This window comes from Eschscholzia californica, unplaced genomic scaffold, assembly GCF_041429995.1.
Source record: "Eschscholzia californica isolate CP2 unplaced genomic scaffold, dmEscCali1.0.p SCAF_5, whole genome shotgun sequence".
Lineage (NCBI taxonomy): Eukaryota > Viridiplantae > Streptophyta > Magnoliopsida > Ranunculales > Papaveraceae > Eschscholzia > Eschscholzia californica.
The window spans coordinates 23,363,083-23,381,352 of record NW_028238472.1 but is presented as its reverse complement, the minus strand read 5'-3'; the positions used below and the strand labels follow the sequence as shown (position 1 = coordinate 23,381,352).

The 18,270-nt window shown below is 37.4% G+C and overlaps 1 protein-coding gene across 1 annotated transcript; it reads right to left on the bottom strand.

Moving 5' to 3' along the window:
• Positions 1 to 1,807: 1,807 nt before the first annotated feature.
• Positions 1,808 to 11,205, bottom strand: LOC147537877 (alcohol dehydrogenase 2-like). The gene is made up of 10 exons (XM_086639396.1): positions 10,889 to 11,205; positions 10,417 to 10,553; positions 7,817 to 7,857; positions 7,098 to 7,423; positions 5,928 to 6,010; positions 5,335 to 5,410; positions 5,117 to 5,178; positions 4,937 to 5,032; positions 4,152 to 4,313; positions 1,808 to 2,069 (listed from the first exon to the last, which is right to left on the bottom strand). Exons 1-10 carry the CDS (start codon positions 10,932 to 10,934, stop codon positions 1,950 to 1,952), a joined length of 1,149 nt encoding a protein of 382 aa, XP_086495522.1. The 5' UTR covers positions 10,935 to 11,205; the 3' UTR covers positions 1,808 to 1,949.
• Between the last annotated feature and the right edge of the window lie 7,065 nt (positions 11,206 to 18,270).

Here is an 18,270-nt window from a genome sequence, read left to right as displayed (position 1 = left end):
GAAGGCCCTTCAAGATTGTAGCGAAGACCAGACACCATAATAATTGGTTCGTCGTGCTCAGAGTCATAAGTAAAATATAATTCCTCAAGAAGATGCTGGGATCCCCGGTTCCATCGTAGCTGTCAAGGTAAGGACGCTTAAAGGTTTTGGGCCTTTGGGCCTCCAATATCTCGGCGTTCAGGGGTGGCAAGCCTATCCTGACCCATGTTGGGGCGTTTCTTTCTTCGTAGACCCTAGTCAGCTCTGCTACTTGATGTACGAGCACGTGCTCATTGTTGGGTCTTGTACGTTCTTCGATCCTCTTCCTACTTACTCAGGGATGTATGGCTGGTGAGGAATATGTCGCATCTCCTTTAGGCGGGCTTGTTCCTTTTCTTTTTGCAGCAACCTGAGGGCTTTTGTATGCTCTTGGTCGTGATGCGTCATGAAAGCACTGGCTAGTGTTGAGAATAGATTTCTGGAAAGAATTGTTAGATTTTGCATCTTTTCTCCTACTGCTTATACTCTTATAACAGAGTCGGCTTCCACCTTTAAGCGTTCGGCATCGGCAGCTAGCTCCTCGAAAAGAGATCGTTCAGCTTCGTTGTGTATCTTCTTGTGAAGACATCTTTGGAGTAGATTTTACACAGAGATAATTCTATGAATAATTGAGTACAATTCGGGTTACTGAATTGATGATTTTGCGGGAGTCTCCTTCCTTGTAGAGCCAATTTGCTGATGTCAAAATTTGTCAACCTTAGAATCAGGCAGAAAATTAGAATCGATGTGGATCTCATCTGAATGAGTGACTCTGCTTCTTTGATTCCTGCTCCTTCTCCTGAAAACCCTGAGGGAAAACCTTTAAAGAGTTCAGAAACCTCTTCGCTGCTCAACATTGTCACACTGCCCTTTGCAATTATAGAATTTAGTCCCTTTTATAGGCTGCTTTGAACCGACTGTGATAAACGGTGAGATTGAGGCGGTTGAGATCTACCGTTCGGGATTTAGACTACACATCGGTAGTTTAGTGATTTACAGTGTCGTCTTTGAGTTCTTGTATATTGGATATTTAGAAGTACTCCCTTTGTTCTAGGATCCTTGCTAGACATCTTTCCGATTTGGGAGATTCTGTGGGAGATGTTTTCTCCTTCGAGACTCTTGAAGCCTAAGTTAATTTAATACTTAAGATCTTGGGCAACTGAGATCTTTGAGAAGATTCGGGATTGAGTCGGTATCCGTGTGGCACGCTCCTGCCTTCTAATGTTCAGGGTTTAAGGCATCCGTTTTTCTTACGTGGACCCCCTGTACTTCTCGCAAATTCTAGGACAGATCTGGATGTATTTGAGGTAGGACGGAGCGGTGCTCCTGAGATGATCTTGTTGACCTGCCAATTCTTGGCTTAGGTGACAGGCCTCTTTATGCTCAGCCATAATGTTGCCTTGAGATGGGTTGATAGGCTTTTGGTCTTCTCTTGACTTATTGACGATAGTCAACAGGTTACCATTTTATGAATCATTAGTGGTCGGAGGTGGCAACTAGAGTTGGTGATCGGAAGAGGGGAGTTGAGAAACAAAATTAATTATAAAGAAAAGAGTAAAAGTCATCGACAACGGCAGTTTTATGGGCACCCTTACCAGCATGGAGAAGAAATGGTCAACGGAAATTGTTTTCCACAGCACTAAGAGAATAAATTAGTCAACTATAATTGACCAATTTTTAACAAACCCTTTGTATCTGGACGTATATTTTTGTTTCTCCGAAATGTTGGCCTAATCAAACCTGGTTAAACCTTATTTGCATGGACCCATTACCATTTCATTTTTAATCATCCAGTCAACAGAAATTTATTTTATCACTTAGTTATTCATAAACAAACACCAAAGTGCCCATAGGTAAGTGAAAACAAACGCGAGCAACAACATTAATGCAGGAGATTACAACCATATTTGGCGATTAACCAATCTATTTCTCTATGCATTAGGCATACGGATGACACATCGTAGACTTTCTCCATTTAACATGTACTCGAAAGCTTTGTTTATTTCAGCAAACGGAATTTCATGGGTGATAAACTTCTCCAGCTCCAACTCCTGCATAAACATTAGGCCATAAAAGAATATGTCACATTCAACTACTTGCATGTATTTAAATTTTTTTAAAATAAATAACTACTGGAGTCGGGGCCGATTTTGGCTCGATTTGACTCATCAAACTAAAAATCAAAGTGTTTCGTAGCATTTGTCTCATGGAGCTCTTAAATTTAGATCCTAGAATCGCTCGAATCCAATTCCTAAAATATGAAAAATTCAAATTTAAAGTTTGGATTAAGTTTGGTTGAACTAGGGATTAAACGACAAAAAGGATAAGTTCATTGGGGGTCATTTGGGCGACGTAGCCACGTCTAGATCTGGCCGACTTGCGTCCAACACGCGAGATAAGTCTGCCGCTTACATCTTCGGGATGTTGGTGAGAAGCTACCAAGATCGTTCCTCGAGGAACGTCTATCACGTATTACATGTGCGGCACTTATGCTTTAAGACTAACGCAAGTCGAGGACGAGTTAGCCTTTCCTCAAATTTGCCTAAGTAACCTTGGCTATATAGGCAAACAATATCCCTTGGTGGCGGAATCACACAAGAGATCTAAGCTACTATACTAAAGAGAACTAGCAAGAAAGCTCAACTAGACCACACTAATACTTTGTTGGATGTAACTCTTTTATTGCCTTAAGAACTCTCAAGTACAAAGTTACAAGCACGATTCCCAAGTCACTCACTTTGGATTATAACTTGCTTGGATCACTTCTTGGATGGTTACAAATGACGTAGTTCACCCTATTTATACTACAAGAGCCATACAATAGATGGACAATATTAAAACACATGTCTTTAATCTATGGCAAGGAAGTGTGTAAATATTTTCATGAAAATCTCTAGAAACCTTCTAGACTACTCCTCCATGCTCCATGAATCTCTAGATAATTCCTCCCTTGACAGCCCATAAGTGTGTTAAACCAAGCCCATTTCTTATAGTCTGGCCCAGTATGGTATGTTTTGGAGTTTTTTAGACAATCTTAAAGGCCCCCACCAAGGAAGGGGATGTCACCCATGCCCATAGCTCAGTCATTGCTTAGCGTAAATTTTAAGGGTGTGATAGGGAGGATCCTACGACAAGCGTTCCACCAGTGTCGGGATATCTCTTTTTTCCTTCATCTAACGGCTAATTTCTTATAAGTTTGGCGAAATGCCGGAATCATCCAAGATTGGGTGTTCCCTCTTAGTTTTTTCAGAAATCCTACGACCTAAACTGCAGTTGACTGTAGCTTGGACATCAACTTCAAGTCGAGTCCTTATTTTCCAAGAAATGCATCCCTAGAACCCAAAAGGTGCAAGTTCATGTACGTTTTCTATACAAAGAACTCAAATCCACCCCAAAAATCATTCCGCTCGGTCTATTTTTCTCTTCTCAATAAATTAAGTTTTTCATGTCTGTGGAATATAAAAAAAATCGAGGTTATTCCAGTATATCTAAATGTAGAATCTAGAGCTTCCTAGTGCATCTAGAATCAAGAGCCTTCGGTTGAATCTAGACATTGGAGTTTGGAGCATCTAAACCGAAGTCAGAAGTTATCTCAAAACCAAGTCAAAAGTCATAACCAAGTCAGAAATTATCAAGAAATTAAGTCAAGATGGCCAAGTCAAAGAGTTCATATTCCCACAAAGGTTCACTCGTTTTCGGAACTGTGAAGTGCCGTCACAACCCTGAAACTAAGTTGTTGAATCCTGTGAGACATGCACCCAACTGTTGGTATTGGTCCAAGAGTGTAAAATTGTCTAAAGAAAAGGTAATTTATTATCGCCCTGACTTAGCCCACTTTACGTCAATCTTGGTTCTTTCCGGTTGAACATTTACTGTAAGAGAACAACATTGACGATCTCTCTAATAATTAGAGAAAGGGCTATTCTGGTCTAAGTACAACTAGAAACTCTGTTTGACAAAACATATAGATTGACAACTGAAAAACAAGCATGCTATTTTGTTTCGACTATGAACAGAAACTCGATTTTAATGAGAAAACTAAAGAGATCGAAAACTCGAATTAAACCATGGGAACAACTATAACAACAGAGTATTATATGTAATTGATGGACATACTCAGTAAGATTGCTTACCTTGTTCAAATACTTTTCGACGAGAATAGGCAAATCTGTTCGAGGCTTGTAGTTACCGAAGAAGGTACCAGTGAGAGTCTTCTCACTCAAGAAATTCAGTGGATGGGTCTTGAATGTATCATCTTTTTTAGGTAAACCAACGAGAACCGCAACACCCCATCCCTATCGTACAAATCATTTTGATTAGAATTACTAGAGAATGGGACTTGACTTACACGAACTCTAATTAGCTTAAAATCGTTTTTAGGTAAACCAAAGAAAACCGTAACACAGTAAATTTCAACACCCCATGCCTAGCTAAGTTGGAAATAAATGTTTCAAATATCTATGACGTGTTTTAATGTGACATGTCCAGTATACAGAAGGATTGTTTTCTGGATTTTAGTCTTACTAGTCAAGATACTCCAGATACTGCAGAGTGCATCTCCAACACAAACTTAAAATTCTAATTGTCCTATCCGTCAAGTCTTATTGAGATCTCATTGGTAGAAGGTATTATTGAGATACTTTCTTCAAAAGATATTTCAAGTGCACCATTCTAAAAACTTAAAAGTTATTTAGGTGTCATTTTGTGGATGAGTAGTTTTATTTTTAATACTAAGTGGACAATTAAAATCTTCTAGAGGAATCTCAAATATTGAGTTCCGCATTAGAAAGTTTTTTCTAAATAATTCTAAAAATCTTAGGTGACATTTGAAGTTTTTCAAGCCGAGTCTTGGATTAGAATTGTCTAAGTCGTTCAATTATTCATAAGACTACGGAAATCGAGAAGACTAATGACGTACATCGTGAATGCATTCAAATGCAGACAACATGGCATTGATGTTCCCACTGCATTCGATGCTCCGGTCTACTCCGCCGTCCGTCATTTTGGTGATCACCTGATCATAATATATCCCAATTAGTTCAACACTAAAAGGAGGCCTATCCATTACATTTAACGGTAATGTTAAGGTACCAATCACCTGTTCAACTGGTATATTATGGTCATTTGGATTCACGAACTCAGTAACCCCAAATTTCTTGGCTGAAAATCTCAATCGTAATTTAGGAAGACAATTAGTTCAATCAGGTAGAAAATTGGACCTATTTTAGTAGCCAGATTTAGTTCCAGAACTTAGATAAGTTGACAAAGAAGTGGTATGCCTGGTTTACTATACCCAGAACCAGTTTAACTGATTACCTTCAGTAAATCGGTTAGAGTTTAAATCAACACCAATAATTCTGGCAGCACCAGCAATTCTTGCACCTTCGGCTGCCTATTAAATTAAGAAGGCCATAAACATGAAAAATATAGAACTTCAATGTTAGGGTTTTTTACTCTATCCCCTAAACACTAATTGGTAATTGAGTTTACACTCATCCACAATAATCGATAATTGAGTTCACTTTTTTGGACTTACTATTTTTGCGAAAATATTATGCCATGTTTAGCGTAAAAGAATTGAAATTGTAAATTTAATTATCCACGGGATAAAATAAGTCTGTACGAATCATATTTTTGACTAAACCTGACACTAAAGTAAAATCTCACAATTCATAAAAATACATTACCCAAATATTATTCTCGATAATTATTTTTTTCTACACGTCGAATATTGTCTTAGTTTAACAAAAATAGTAGCTGAAAGAGGTAAACTCAATTGCTAGACATTGAAGGAGGGAGTAAATTCAATCAACCATTTCTATTAAGGGGTAATGAGGAAACCCTACATTATTAGCAAGAGAAAGAGATTTGAGAGAAGTATGTTTGGAAGGGAAAGAAATGAAACTTACAGCAAGGCCTACTGCCCCTAGTCCAAATATAGCTACGGTTGAACCTTCTTTAGGTTTTGCAACATTCAAAGCAGCACCCAGTCCTAGTTAAACAACTAAATATTGTTATAAGGCAATTTTTAAAAACAAGATGATGAATCGAATTGTGATAACCCACATAGACAAATTAAAGTACTATCAAGATGTGATCGTTTTTTACTTGCAAACTAAAAAAGTGACCAAAGCTCTAGGCAAGTGTATGATAGGCCCACGAATTACGCCTATTTCATGTCATTTAATAAATACATGTGTTCGGATCAAAGATGGTCGGACTTCCATATTGGAGCTCCTAGGTACAAATAATCCAAACAGATGCTTTCTAGCCAAGTAAATTATTTTTATGATCTTCTCTAATGTTCTTTTCGCATTTAATTAAATATATATCCACGATTTTTAAAAATCTATTACTATAACGAGCTCCATCTCTTGGAGTAACATGTTTATCTGACATACACGACACTGACACATTATACTACATAACTATGAGAAGTTTTAAAGATGTCTCCCAATAGTGTTTTTGGGCCTTCGGTTTAGCAGCCTCTATATTCAAGAAAAAAGTTAAGACAATCCTACACATTTTTTTTACTTGAAACCGGTGGACTCGAGCCGACTTGGTTACAAAATCGGCTCAAACACCCATTCCAGAGGTCTGATAATTACTGAAATACAAATCAAGTCGTAGGCTCATGCTAGATTTTGTTACAAACGTCCGTGTAAGTCCACTGAATTCAACTCTAATTTCAACTCTATAACATTGGGGTTGAATTTGGTAGACCTTGAGCGATTTTGTAACAAGACTCAGTTTAAGTCATTTCGTTTCAACTCAAAATATTGGAGTTGAATATTGCGCGCCTTAGGATAAATTTTATTACAAAATTTGGGTCGAGACCACTGATTTGGGGACACCTATAGCCCAATACAGACAAACTAGATTTACTAAATCAAAGGAGTGCGAAAAGTGACAATAACACTTAGGGGAGGCACCTTTAAAAGTTGCCTATACCTATTTGGTATGTTCTATCTCTTGTCGCTCAAAATTATAAAACAACGCTTAGAACCTTAAGCATTCTTATTAAAGATGAGATTAGCCATAAATAATTTTCAGGACTAAGGTATAGAAGGTTAACTAACCAGTAGAAACGCCACAGCTGAGAAGTAAGACTTTGTCAAGGGGAGCTATTGGGTTGATTTTGGCAACGCAACCAGCATGGACGACTGTGTACTCGCTGAAGGTAGAGGTGCCCACAAAGTGATAAACAGGGTTCCCATTTATACTGAATCTGGTCTTCCCGTCGCTCCTCATCACTCCACCTCCGACGTCAACTTTCAGGCTTTGGCATAAGTTGCTTTCTTCCGACTTACATTGACGGCACTCCTTACACTCCCCGGTGAACACCGGTAAGACATGATCCCCTACTCGAAGCTCTTTTACACCCTCTCCTAGACTCTCCACAATTCTATATATATAGTATACCAACAAAATATTAGCCACTCAAAAAAAAAAAAAAAAAATATTAGCCACTAGGTTATTGACATTTTCATTATGATCATAGGATTACTTATCAAATGATTTTTTTATATAGTAAGGTTTGGACTCTGCCATTCTGATATCAGTATTATATCTATAGAGACACACATATTACTCCCGAGTTAAATTGGACTTCACTTTTGTCAATTTGTTTAATTAGATCATATGGAAATTTCAAAATTTTCAGATTTGACTGAAATTCATATTTCCCAGTTTCCAACTTAAAATTTTCTAATATTATTAATGTCTTGCCAAAATTTCGATATAATTCAACCTTTATCTACAAAATGTCTAATGAAAAGAATTTCTTATGCATACTCACCCTGCAGCTTCGTGGCCTAAGATACGCGGAAAAAGTCCATCCTGAAATTGTAAAAACGTTAAATCATTTAATTCATCAATCTGCGCCTCTGCGGTATAAGAATTAAGTTACTAAGTGTGGGTTATTCGTTCAGAACTTCTGTAAGATCTTCAAAGGTCTTAAGAGCTTTGAAGTTTAGCGTTATTGGTTCAGAACTTTTTTTAAGAACTTCAAAGTTTAGTGTTATTGGTTTCGATTTTTTTTAAGAACTTCAAAGTTTAGTGTTATTGGTACAAATCTATTTTTTTTTAACTTAAAAATTTAGCGTTATTCAATTTTTATGCATAATTAAAAACATTTAGTCCAAAATCCGACCCAAGACCTTCTAGAGACAAATTTACTCACAAATCTATTGAATTCAAAGTTTTAACAAATGAGGTGGATCTTTGAAATTCTTCCTATAATGGGTGTACGTAAAAATTATTGGGTTAAAATAATCAACCAAACCCTTTTATCTCTCCGTATAAAAGAAAACATACTAAACCCTTGCCATGAAACCGAGTAACCTCTTGTCTTCCTTCTCGACTGTTGTTCCACATTCTTTCTCTGCCTCTACATCCATTAAAGAAGGTGCAAGATAATTATTCTTTCACCTTTTTCCCAACTACCAATGTATATATGTTTCTTTCACTGCCACTTTTTTCCAACTATCAATGTATACATTTCTCTCCCTACCAATACATATGTTTCTCCAAGTAATTATTGGTTTGAAAAGTTATCTTTTGATTTCCAAAGTAATAATAGGTTTGGTTTCCAATGTAATTGTATTGTTTGATTTATGTGCATATATTTTTGTTGAAATCGGATTTCCAATGTGTATATGTGTATATGTCATCGAACCAGTGAAGTAATTATGTTTATCATATGTTGTGGCTTTGGGACATCTGAAGTAATTGTAAGAATAAATACTTAGTCAATTGTATTTTAGTCCTTAATCTTCATCTTCACCTCACCTCCATCTAAAATTTCTGTCCACGACCACTACAATTCTTTACCACAACCACCAACACAATTGGTGATGGTGGTCGGAATTTGTAGGTGAAAGTGAGGTGAAAATGAAGATGCCAATTAAGGGTTCAAATATAATCAAATTTATTTTCGAGTCAAAAAAATAAAGATACCCCATGAGTCAATCTTAATTGACTAAGTCATTTTTCTTCGGAAACTATTTCCGATGTCCAAAAGCCACGACCTTATTATATAATGTGAATTTGCATAAAAATATTTGCAGCAATATGAAATTCATGCAGACCATTAACGAACAAGTCAAATTCTGGTTTTATGTTTATATCTTGGATTTTTTTACTGTACCCCCTCAACATTAAATGGTAATTGGGTTTATCCATTTAATAATTGATAATTGAGTTTACCCCCTAGACTTCTATTTTTTGGCAAAATACTAAGGTCATGTTTGGCGTAAAAGAATTGGAATCATAACTTAATCATCATGGACAATATAAGTCTTTATGAATCATATACTTGACTAAACCAAGCACTAAAGTAAGATATTACAACTAAAATCATATTACGCGATCATTATTTTTGGTAGTCATATTCTTTTTCCACACGCCAAATATTGTCTTGGTGTTTTTAACAAAAGTAGTAAGTTCAAAGAGGTAAACTTAACTCAATTATCAATTATTGAGGGGGTAAACTCAATTACTTATTAATATTAAGGGGATAAGCTCAAAATACCTTTATTTCTTAGTCGAGTTATTCTGTAACATTTTTTTGTTGTTATTGAGACGAATTTTTTGCTTTAATTTTGTGTCTGTCTGTCCCTCTCTAAATTCCTGATGAAGAAGTTGAGTAAATTCTCCCACAATAAAGCCAAACGATAATTCTTTATTTTATTTTATTTTGCTCTTTAAAAAAATTTGTTGGTTGGGTAATTTTTTTCACAAAAACCAAACAGACCCTTACCATAGAAACCTTTCAAAAGAAAACTCAAGTTCTCTCTCATCTTAGTAGGGTTCTATGTCAGATTTATAAAAAACATTTATACTTCATTCTATCATTTCCTAATATCTAAACTCACTACTTCGTAAGTTCTATATTTAACTTTAGAGAATGCTGGTTTTCATGTCCACTGTGATTCGACTTGTGGCTAAAAGTTAGTGTCGGTAGTTATATAACTCTATCAATTGTTTCTTGAAAATCTAAATGACCTCATTTTAAAAGTGTCAAAAATGGGGAAGGTAGCTCTTTGATGAGTCCCGGATCACTTTCTTCCCTGGCTTTTCTTCAAAACGAAAAGACCAAAACATTCTTTGTCTTATTTGGATGGAATTACCAATAGAGTTACCAAAGGAGGGCATGTATCATTTTATTGTACCTCGTTAATTTTTTTTTGGGTCCAAACAGTACCACGTCAAATTTGAGTTACAAACTGAGTCATAAATTGAGGGCACGTAGTATTTGGGTTTAATTTTTCTCAAATTTTACCTTTTACATTTATTAATAACTCTCTGAAATCTGAGTAGTCAAACCTCAAGTTCTACATTTATAAAAAATATTGAAAAATATTTGAAATTTAATTTGAAAACGACTTCATATCAAACCTTGTCTTCCCAGAAGTAGACATCACTGTGGCAAAGTGAGGTAAAGAGGATTTTGATTCGGACCTCCATCTCTTGGGGTGGAGCCACTTCAACTTCTTCTACCACAAGTGGTTTCCCTGCTTCCCAGGCTACCGCAGCTACAACCCCCACTCCCCATAATACAATAAAGATTCAATAATTAACCAACAATCCAATCAACAAATTAAATTAGCAAACCTAAAGATTGACATTTAAAAAGTCCTATTACTTGAAAATAATTTAAAAAAAAAAACTACAAAATCTCGAATTTCTATAACTTATAAAAATGAGATTGGAACGAAGTCGTGTTTTTCTCAACTAATTTATAGAACACTAATAAATTTCAAGCTAATTGGTACAAACTATGGGTGAATTTAGACTCCATCAACAATTGAACTAAACAGCTACTTCATCAAGTTTTCGTTTAAACATTATTTGATAAAGATAGATTTACCTTTACATCGAATGACATGACTGGTAGTAGTAGTAGTACTTGACATTTTCTCCACTTGATTTTCTTTGTATTCTTCTTAGACTGTAATTCAGTCTAAAACTCTACCTATTTATAGATGGGTTGGAATGAAAATTATATGTGAACTCTCACCATAATATGTGTATTATTTGTATGTTGCCCAATGTCTCGAAAAAGACAAATATTACTTCTAATGGCCGTATGTAATCCGGTTAGAGATAACATTTTTCCTCTTCTGGTAAAATTGAGTATCCAAACCTTCAAATCACAACCAAGCTGGATAAGATTCTTCATTTATCTATCCAATTTCAAAGCAAAAATGAGCAAAAATCAAATTGATTAGAATTAGGGAATTTGGAGTATGTAAGAGGCAGTTTCTAAAAATTGAAGAGGAGGTTTAAGAGGCAGCTATAGGCAGTTTCCAAAAATTGGGATGGTTTCTAATTTTTTGGCTCAATAGGCAGTTTCCAATTTTTTGGCTTATAATATATATAAATAGGGGTTGAGTGCTTTGTAATCAACACACCAACACAAGCAACAACAACTCTTCTTTAGAGAGCTAGAGAGAGAGAGAGCAAGAGTGAGAGAAATTTTTCATAGTTTTTGAGCGGTGTTAAATTTCTCGGTCGTCGAAGATTTAGTATAGAAGGTTATTACTATACGGTACCATCTTGGGACGAACTTGCGGGTTGTGTTAGTCGTCTTCATCTATCCTTCAATAAAGATTTCTTGTTCGCCCGAGGACGTAGGCTTTAAAGCCGAACCTCGTTAAATTCTGTTCGCATATTTGATTTTGACTTAGCTTTTCGATTAATCTTCATAATCGGATCAATTTCTAGGATAGGTTCGATAGCTTTCGCGACTTTTAGTTATAACAATTGGTACCAGAGCCTTGTTGAGATTGAACGAAGAGAAGATGGGATCGAGAAGTGGTACGGTCAAAGCAGGGAAATATGAGATAGAGAAGTTCAATGGGAAAAACGATTTTTCTTATTGGCGGATGCAGATGAAGAATCTGCTAATCTCGCAGAAATTACACAAGACGTTGACGGGAAAGAAACCAGGAGATATGTCAGATGAGGATTGGGAAGAGTTAGATCTCGAAGCACGGGCTACCATTATGTTGTGTCTTGAGAGGAACGTGGCGTTCCTAGTAGACGGAGAAACAACGGCGGTGGGTGTGTGGTTAAAGCTAGAAAGCAGTTTCATGACGAAAACTTTAACGAATCGGGTCTACTTAAAATCCAAATTATTCACATGTAGAATGGAAGAGGGTTCTTCTATTCAGGAATATGTGAATAGGTTTGACAGGATTATCTCAGATTTGAAGGATATCGATGTTAAGGTTGAGGATGAGGACCAAGCCCTCATATTGTTACTTTCATTACCTAAATCCTATGAAAACCTTGTTCAAACTTTGATGCTTGTTGGTGATAGTCTAAGCATGGAAGAGACGAGAAATTCGCTATTAGCGGATGACCTTCGTAAGGTTGCTACTAGCAGTATGGCGTCGGGTGGAGTAGACAAAGAACAAGCACAAGGGTTGTTTGTAACGAGGGGGAGGAGTAATGAAAGGGGAAAGGGAAAGGGCGGGAAATCTATATCCAAATCTAGAGGCTCTTTCAAGAAAACGTGCTTTAGTTGTGGTGAGCTTGGCCACTTTAAAGCGGCTTGTCCAAAGAGAAAGTTGAAGCAAAAGAACGAAGGCTACAAGGAGAAACAAGAGATGCAAGAGGCGGGATATGTGTCAGAAGAGGCGGACGAATGTTTCTCGGTGACAGAGGTGTCTGAGAAGATCTTCAATAAGTGGATGCTTGATTCAGGGGCGTCACACCATATGTGCCCAAATAGGGAGATGTTTACTACCTATAGGAGTATAGATGGTGGTACAGTTATACTGGGTGATGATAGTATATGTAAAACTGTGGGACTCGGAACAATACGGATCAAGATGCACGATGGAGTGGTGAGAACATTGACGGACGTAAGACACATACCCGATTTGCGGAAAAATCTAATTTCCCTTGGTGTGTTGGAGCGGAACGGCTGTAAGATAATTATAGAGAATGGCTCCATAAGAGTCGTTAAGGGTTCTTTGGTGGTAATGAGAGGTACTCGTTACGGTAATTTATACAAACTTTTGGGGACAACAATTACTGGAGATGTAGCAGTAGGAATCAGTGGAAGGGATCCAACGGCTAGTACGAGGCTTTGGCATATGCGCCTTGGGCATATGTCAGAAAAGGGTTTATCTCTGATGTGCGGGAAAGGCTTGTTGAAGGACATGAAGAAGCCTTGCATGGAGTTTTGTGAGCATTGTGTGTTCGGGAAGGCACACAGGGTGACGTTCTCTACAAGCAAGCACAGGAGCAAAGAGGTGTTAGACTACGTACACACCGATGTCTGGGGACCGGCAAAGTTACCTTGCAAGGGTGGTTCCAGGTATTTTGTTACATTCGTTGATGATCATTCGAGATTTGTCTGGCTTTATTTTCTGAAGCATAAGAATGAGGTATTCAACACATTCCTGGTGTGGAAAGCAATGGTTGAGAACAAAACTGGTCGAAAGCTGAAGACGTTAAGATCGGATAATGGGACCGAGTACACGGATGGGGCATTCAAGGAGTTTTGTAATCAGGAAGGCATTGTGAGGCACTGGACAGTAGTAAACACACCTCAACAGAATGGAGTCGCAGAGAGACTGAACCGTACACTACTTGAGAAGGCTAGATGTATGCGCTCCAATTCGGGATTAGGCGTAGAATGGTGGGCAGAATCTGTTGCTACAGCTTGTTATATTGTGAACAGGTCTCCACATTCTTCTTTAGATGGCGGCATACCTTACGAGGTGTGGTCAGGTGAACATGCAGATTACGGGAGACTTAAGGTTTTCGGTTGTACGGCCTATTACCATGTTAAAGGTAACAAACTTGACAATAGAGCAAAGAAGGCAATTTTCTTAGGATATGCTACAGGAGTCAAGGGTTATCGGCTATGGTGTACGGAAGACAAGAAGTTTGTAATCAGCAGAGATGTGGTGTTTGATGAGTCATCTATTGTAGCTATGGCGAAAGCTACGGTGCCTAGTTGTGGTGATGTTGGGTCTACTAAAACTCAAGTAGTGGAAGTAGAAGCCGAAGACCAACGGGTTTCTAGGAATCATGATCAGGTGGAGCATCAGGATAATACTCAGGATGAGAAAATTGATGAACCCGATCATGAGGAGGTTCAAGGGGAAGGTACACAAGTTTTACAACAACAACAGCAGGATGTTTCGGTACACACTAGGCCGAAACGGTTATATAAGCCGGTACAGAGGTTAGGGTCAGACAAACCTCTTAGGCATTACGGGCAGGCAAATTTGGTTGAATATGCACTCTCGGTGGAAGACGACGAGCCGGTCACCTTCAAACAAGCTGTTACCGCGGAGGATAGAGAGAGTTGGTTGGTTGCTATGCAAGAAGAGATGGAGTCTCTTCACAAGAACAAGACATGGGAGGTTGTCCCATTGCCCGAAGGTAAGTCTGTTATTGGTTGTAAATGGGTGTACAAGAAGAAAGAGGATTCTTCCGAGATCAAAGGTACAAGGTATAAGGCAAGACTAGTGGCCAAGGGTTATGCACAGAAAGAAGGGGTCGACTACAATGAGATTTTCTCACCGGTCGTGAAACATACTTCTATTCGGGTGCTATTGAGTATTGTTGCTCATAGTGATCTTGAGCTGGAACAACTCGATGTTAAAACCGCCTTCTTGCACGGAGATTTGGAAGAAGAAATTTATATGGCTCAACCAGAGGGATACAAGGTTGAGGGCAAAGAAAATCAAGTATGTCGTTTGAGGAAATCTCTTTACGGATTGAAACAATCCCCTCGCCAATGGTACAAACGATTTGATTTTTTCATGCTAAAGCATGGTTTTCGCAGAAGTGACTATGATTGTTGTGTATACATCAAGAAACTTCGCGAAGGTGACTTTATTTATCTCCTTTTGTATGTGGATGACATGCTTATTGCTTCTCGAAGCATGGTGGAGATAGATAAGTTGAAATCTCAACTCAGTCAAGAGTTTGAGATGAAAGACATGGGCGCTGCAAAGAAGATACTGGGAATGGAGATTAAGAGAGAGCGGTCAAGTAAGAAACTGTACTTGAATCAGAGAGGTTACATCGAACGAGTAGTTTCTCGGTTCGGGATGCAGAATGCGAAGGCGGTGTCAACACCTTTGGCACCACACTTCAGGCTCTCGGGAAAACAATCTCCCACTACTACGGTGGAGAAGGATCATATGGATCGTGTACCGTATGCTAGTGCAGTTGGCAGTTTGATGTACGCTATGGTGTGTACTCGTCCAGATATTTCACAGGCGGTCAGTGTGGTTAGCAGGTTTATGGCAAACCCGGGGAAGACACATTGGGAAGCTGTGAAGTGGGTCTTGAGGTACTTGAAGGGTACTGTTGATACGGGTTTGTGCTTTGGTGGAGACACCTGTCAGATAAGCGGTTATGTTGACTCAGATTATGCTGGCGATCTAGATAGAAGACGATCTACTACTGGTTATGTATTTAGGGTACATGGTGCTCCAGTTAGTTGGCGATCGATGTTACAATCTACAGTTGCGTTATCTACTACGGAGGCCGAGTATATGGCTATGGCCGAGGGTGTGAAGGAAGCATTGTGGTTGTGGGGTCTTCTGGATGATCTAGGGATTAAGCAGGAGTGCGTGGATGTATGGTGTGATAGTCAAAGTGCGATCCACTTGGCGAAGAATCAGGTTCATCATGCTCGTACTAAGCATATCGATGTCAAGTATCACTTTGTACGAGATGTCATAGAGGAAGGTGATGTTTCTCTTATGAAGGTACACACAGATGAGAATCCCGCGGACATGTTGACTAAAGTGGTGACGTGTAGCAAGTTTCAGCATTGCCTGGAATTGCTACAAATCGGCTCGTGTTAAGTTGCCCGAAAGGGCGTAATGGCGACAAGATAATCTTTATGTGAAGGGTTGGTAGAACTACGGTAGGCTTGATCCTGTAAAAGGGTACGTAGGCAACCATGGTCAAATGGTGCAGTCGGATGAAGTTACAAGAAGCAAATATATCTTACAAGGAGTATCCTGGTGTTCGTCCAAAATTTGAAGTATATCAAATTGTGTACGAGGTGGAGAATTGTAAGAGGCAGTTTCTAAAAATTGAAGAGGAGGTTTAAGAGGCAGCTATAGGCAGTTTCCAAAAATTGGGATGGTTTCCAATTTTTTGGCTCAATAGGCAGTTTCCAATTTTTTGGCTTATAATATATATAAATAGGGGTTGAGTGCTTTGTAATCAACACACCAACACAAGCAACAACAACTCTTCTTTAGAGAGCTAGAGAGAGAGAGCAAGAGTGAGAGAAATTTTTCATAGTTTTTGAGCGGTGTTAAATTTCTCGGTCGTCGAAGATTTAGTATAGAAGGTTATTACTATACGGTACCATCTTGGGACGAACTTGCGGGTTGTGTTAGTCGTCTTCATCTATCCTTCAATAAAGATTTCTTGTTCGCCCGAGGACGTAGGCTTTAAAGCCGAACCTCGTTAAATTCTGTTCGCATATTTGATTTTGACTTAGCTTTTCGATTAATCTTCATAATCGGATCAATTTCTAGGATAGGTTCGATAGCTTTCGCGACTTTTAGTTCTAACAGAGTACATATTTTACTAGAATATTTTGTGAAAGAGAAAAAAAAGGTTTTTGAAGCAAGAGGTAATAGTTGTTGCCAATAATTACTACCTGAGATATTGGTGCATCCACTATGAAACGAGAATGTATGAAAATCCCAAAATCGGGGTTTAAAGAGAAAAAGAAGGCCCATTTGAAAAAAATTAATATAGAAAAAAATCATTTTGTAATACATTTTAAATTGTTGACAACATATATGATTATGCTGTTGTTCACAGGACAATACTACTTTTTTCATTATTTCCTTTTTATTCTTCTATGTTGACAACAAATACAAATATGTTATTATAAACGCTTGATAACATATACAAATTTTTGTTTTTGAATTTGACTTACAAAGTCATTACAATGACATAGATACATCAAAGACGTGATAAACACGATAAAATACATAATTGTGTCAACGTTATCCACCACTTGGGCTACTAAGTGTTTACGACATGTAATAATGTCCTGACATGTGATGAAATGTTGACAATATATATAATTGTCGTGACTTGTTATATAAAATGTGGACAACATATATTCATATGTTGTTAACAACAAATATAATGCGTTATCCAAAAATATTGTTTGTCTGTTAATGAGTTTGTCAAATATAAGTATAATATGCATAAAATTTCAATCTTTGCAAAAGACAATTTAAAAAATGCATTAGTCTAAATGTTTCTGTCGGAATCAAAACAAAAAATGTGGAGGGAGTAATATTTATTCCATAGATTTACTTTTACAATTTTAATATATTATTTTAAAAAAAAAATTGTTTGCGTTTTTTTTTCTATATTTATATTAATTTAAATTGGACTTTAATGGTTAATTTTAATTTCGAGTTACATTTAGTAGGGTGTTTGACTTTTTAGCACTTATAAGTGCTACCACTTACTACGTGATAATCACTTAGTAAGCGATATCACTTGTAAGTGCTATGACATTTGTTTTCTATCACTTGTAAGCTGGGTCGGCTCAAGTGGTTGAGAGGCCTAAAGCGAAGATAATTTTGGAGGCCTTTTCACACTAATTACGAAAAAATAATTTTTTTTTGTTTTAAGAGAAAAATTAGTATAAAAACATAATTAAAAATTATAAACCTCAACTATATGATACAAAAGAAGATCCAATTTACATATAGTTATATAGAGATGAATTAAATATGTTTGTACACATTCTTCTTTCCTCCAGAGTTGCAAGATTATTACTATGATAATTCCTTTCCTCACATGTGTTTATAATCCACCTTTTAGTTGTTGACACTTCAAGCCGATAAGCTAGTACGATACTTCTGGGCCACAGTTGGTTTTGCTGGTTTTTTTTGTACATGCTAGGAGCGCCTTTAGTTAAACTGAATTTTGGGGGCCCTTCCAAAAGTGAGGCCCAAAGCAGCCGCTTTGGCTGCTTTGGGCCTAGGCCGCCCCTGCTTGTGAGTGCTTGACTTTTGTTTTTATATTAATTATAAATGTCATAAAAATGAGAAATTATCTATTTTGACTTTATGGTATTTACATATTAGCATTTCATACTAATTCATTATGCTCGCGAGTTTGAATACAAGAGAATTACAGTTCATGAATACTTTGTGTTGAAAATATTAACCTCAAGTAATTAAAATATGAAGGAGAAAGAACTTACGTTGCATCATGGAGATTGGG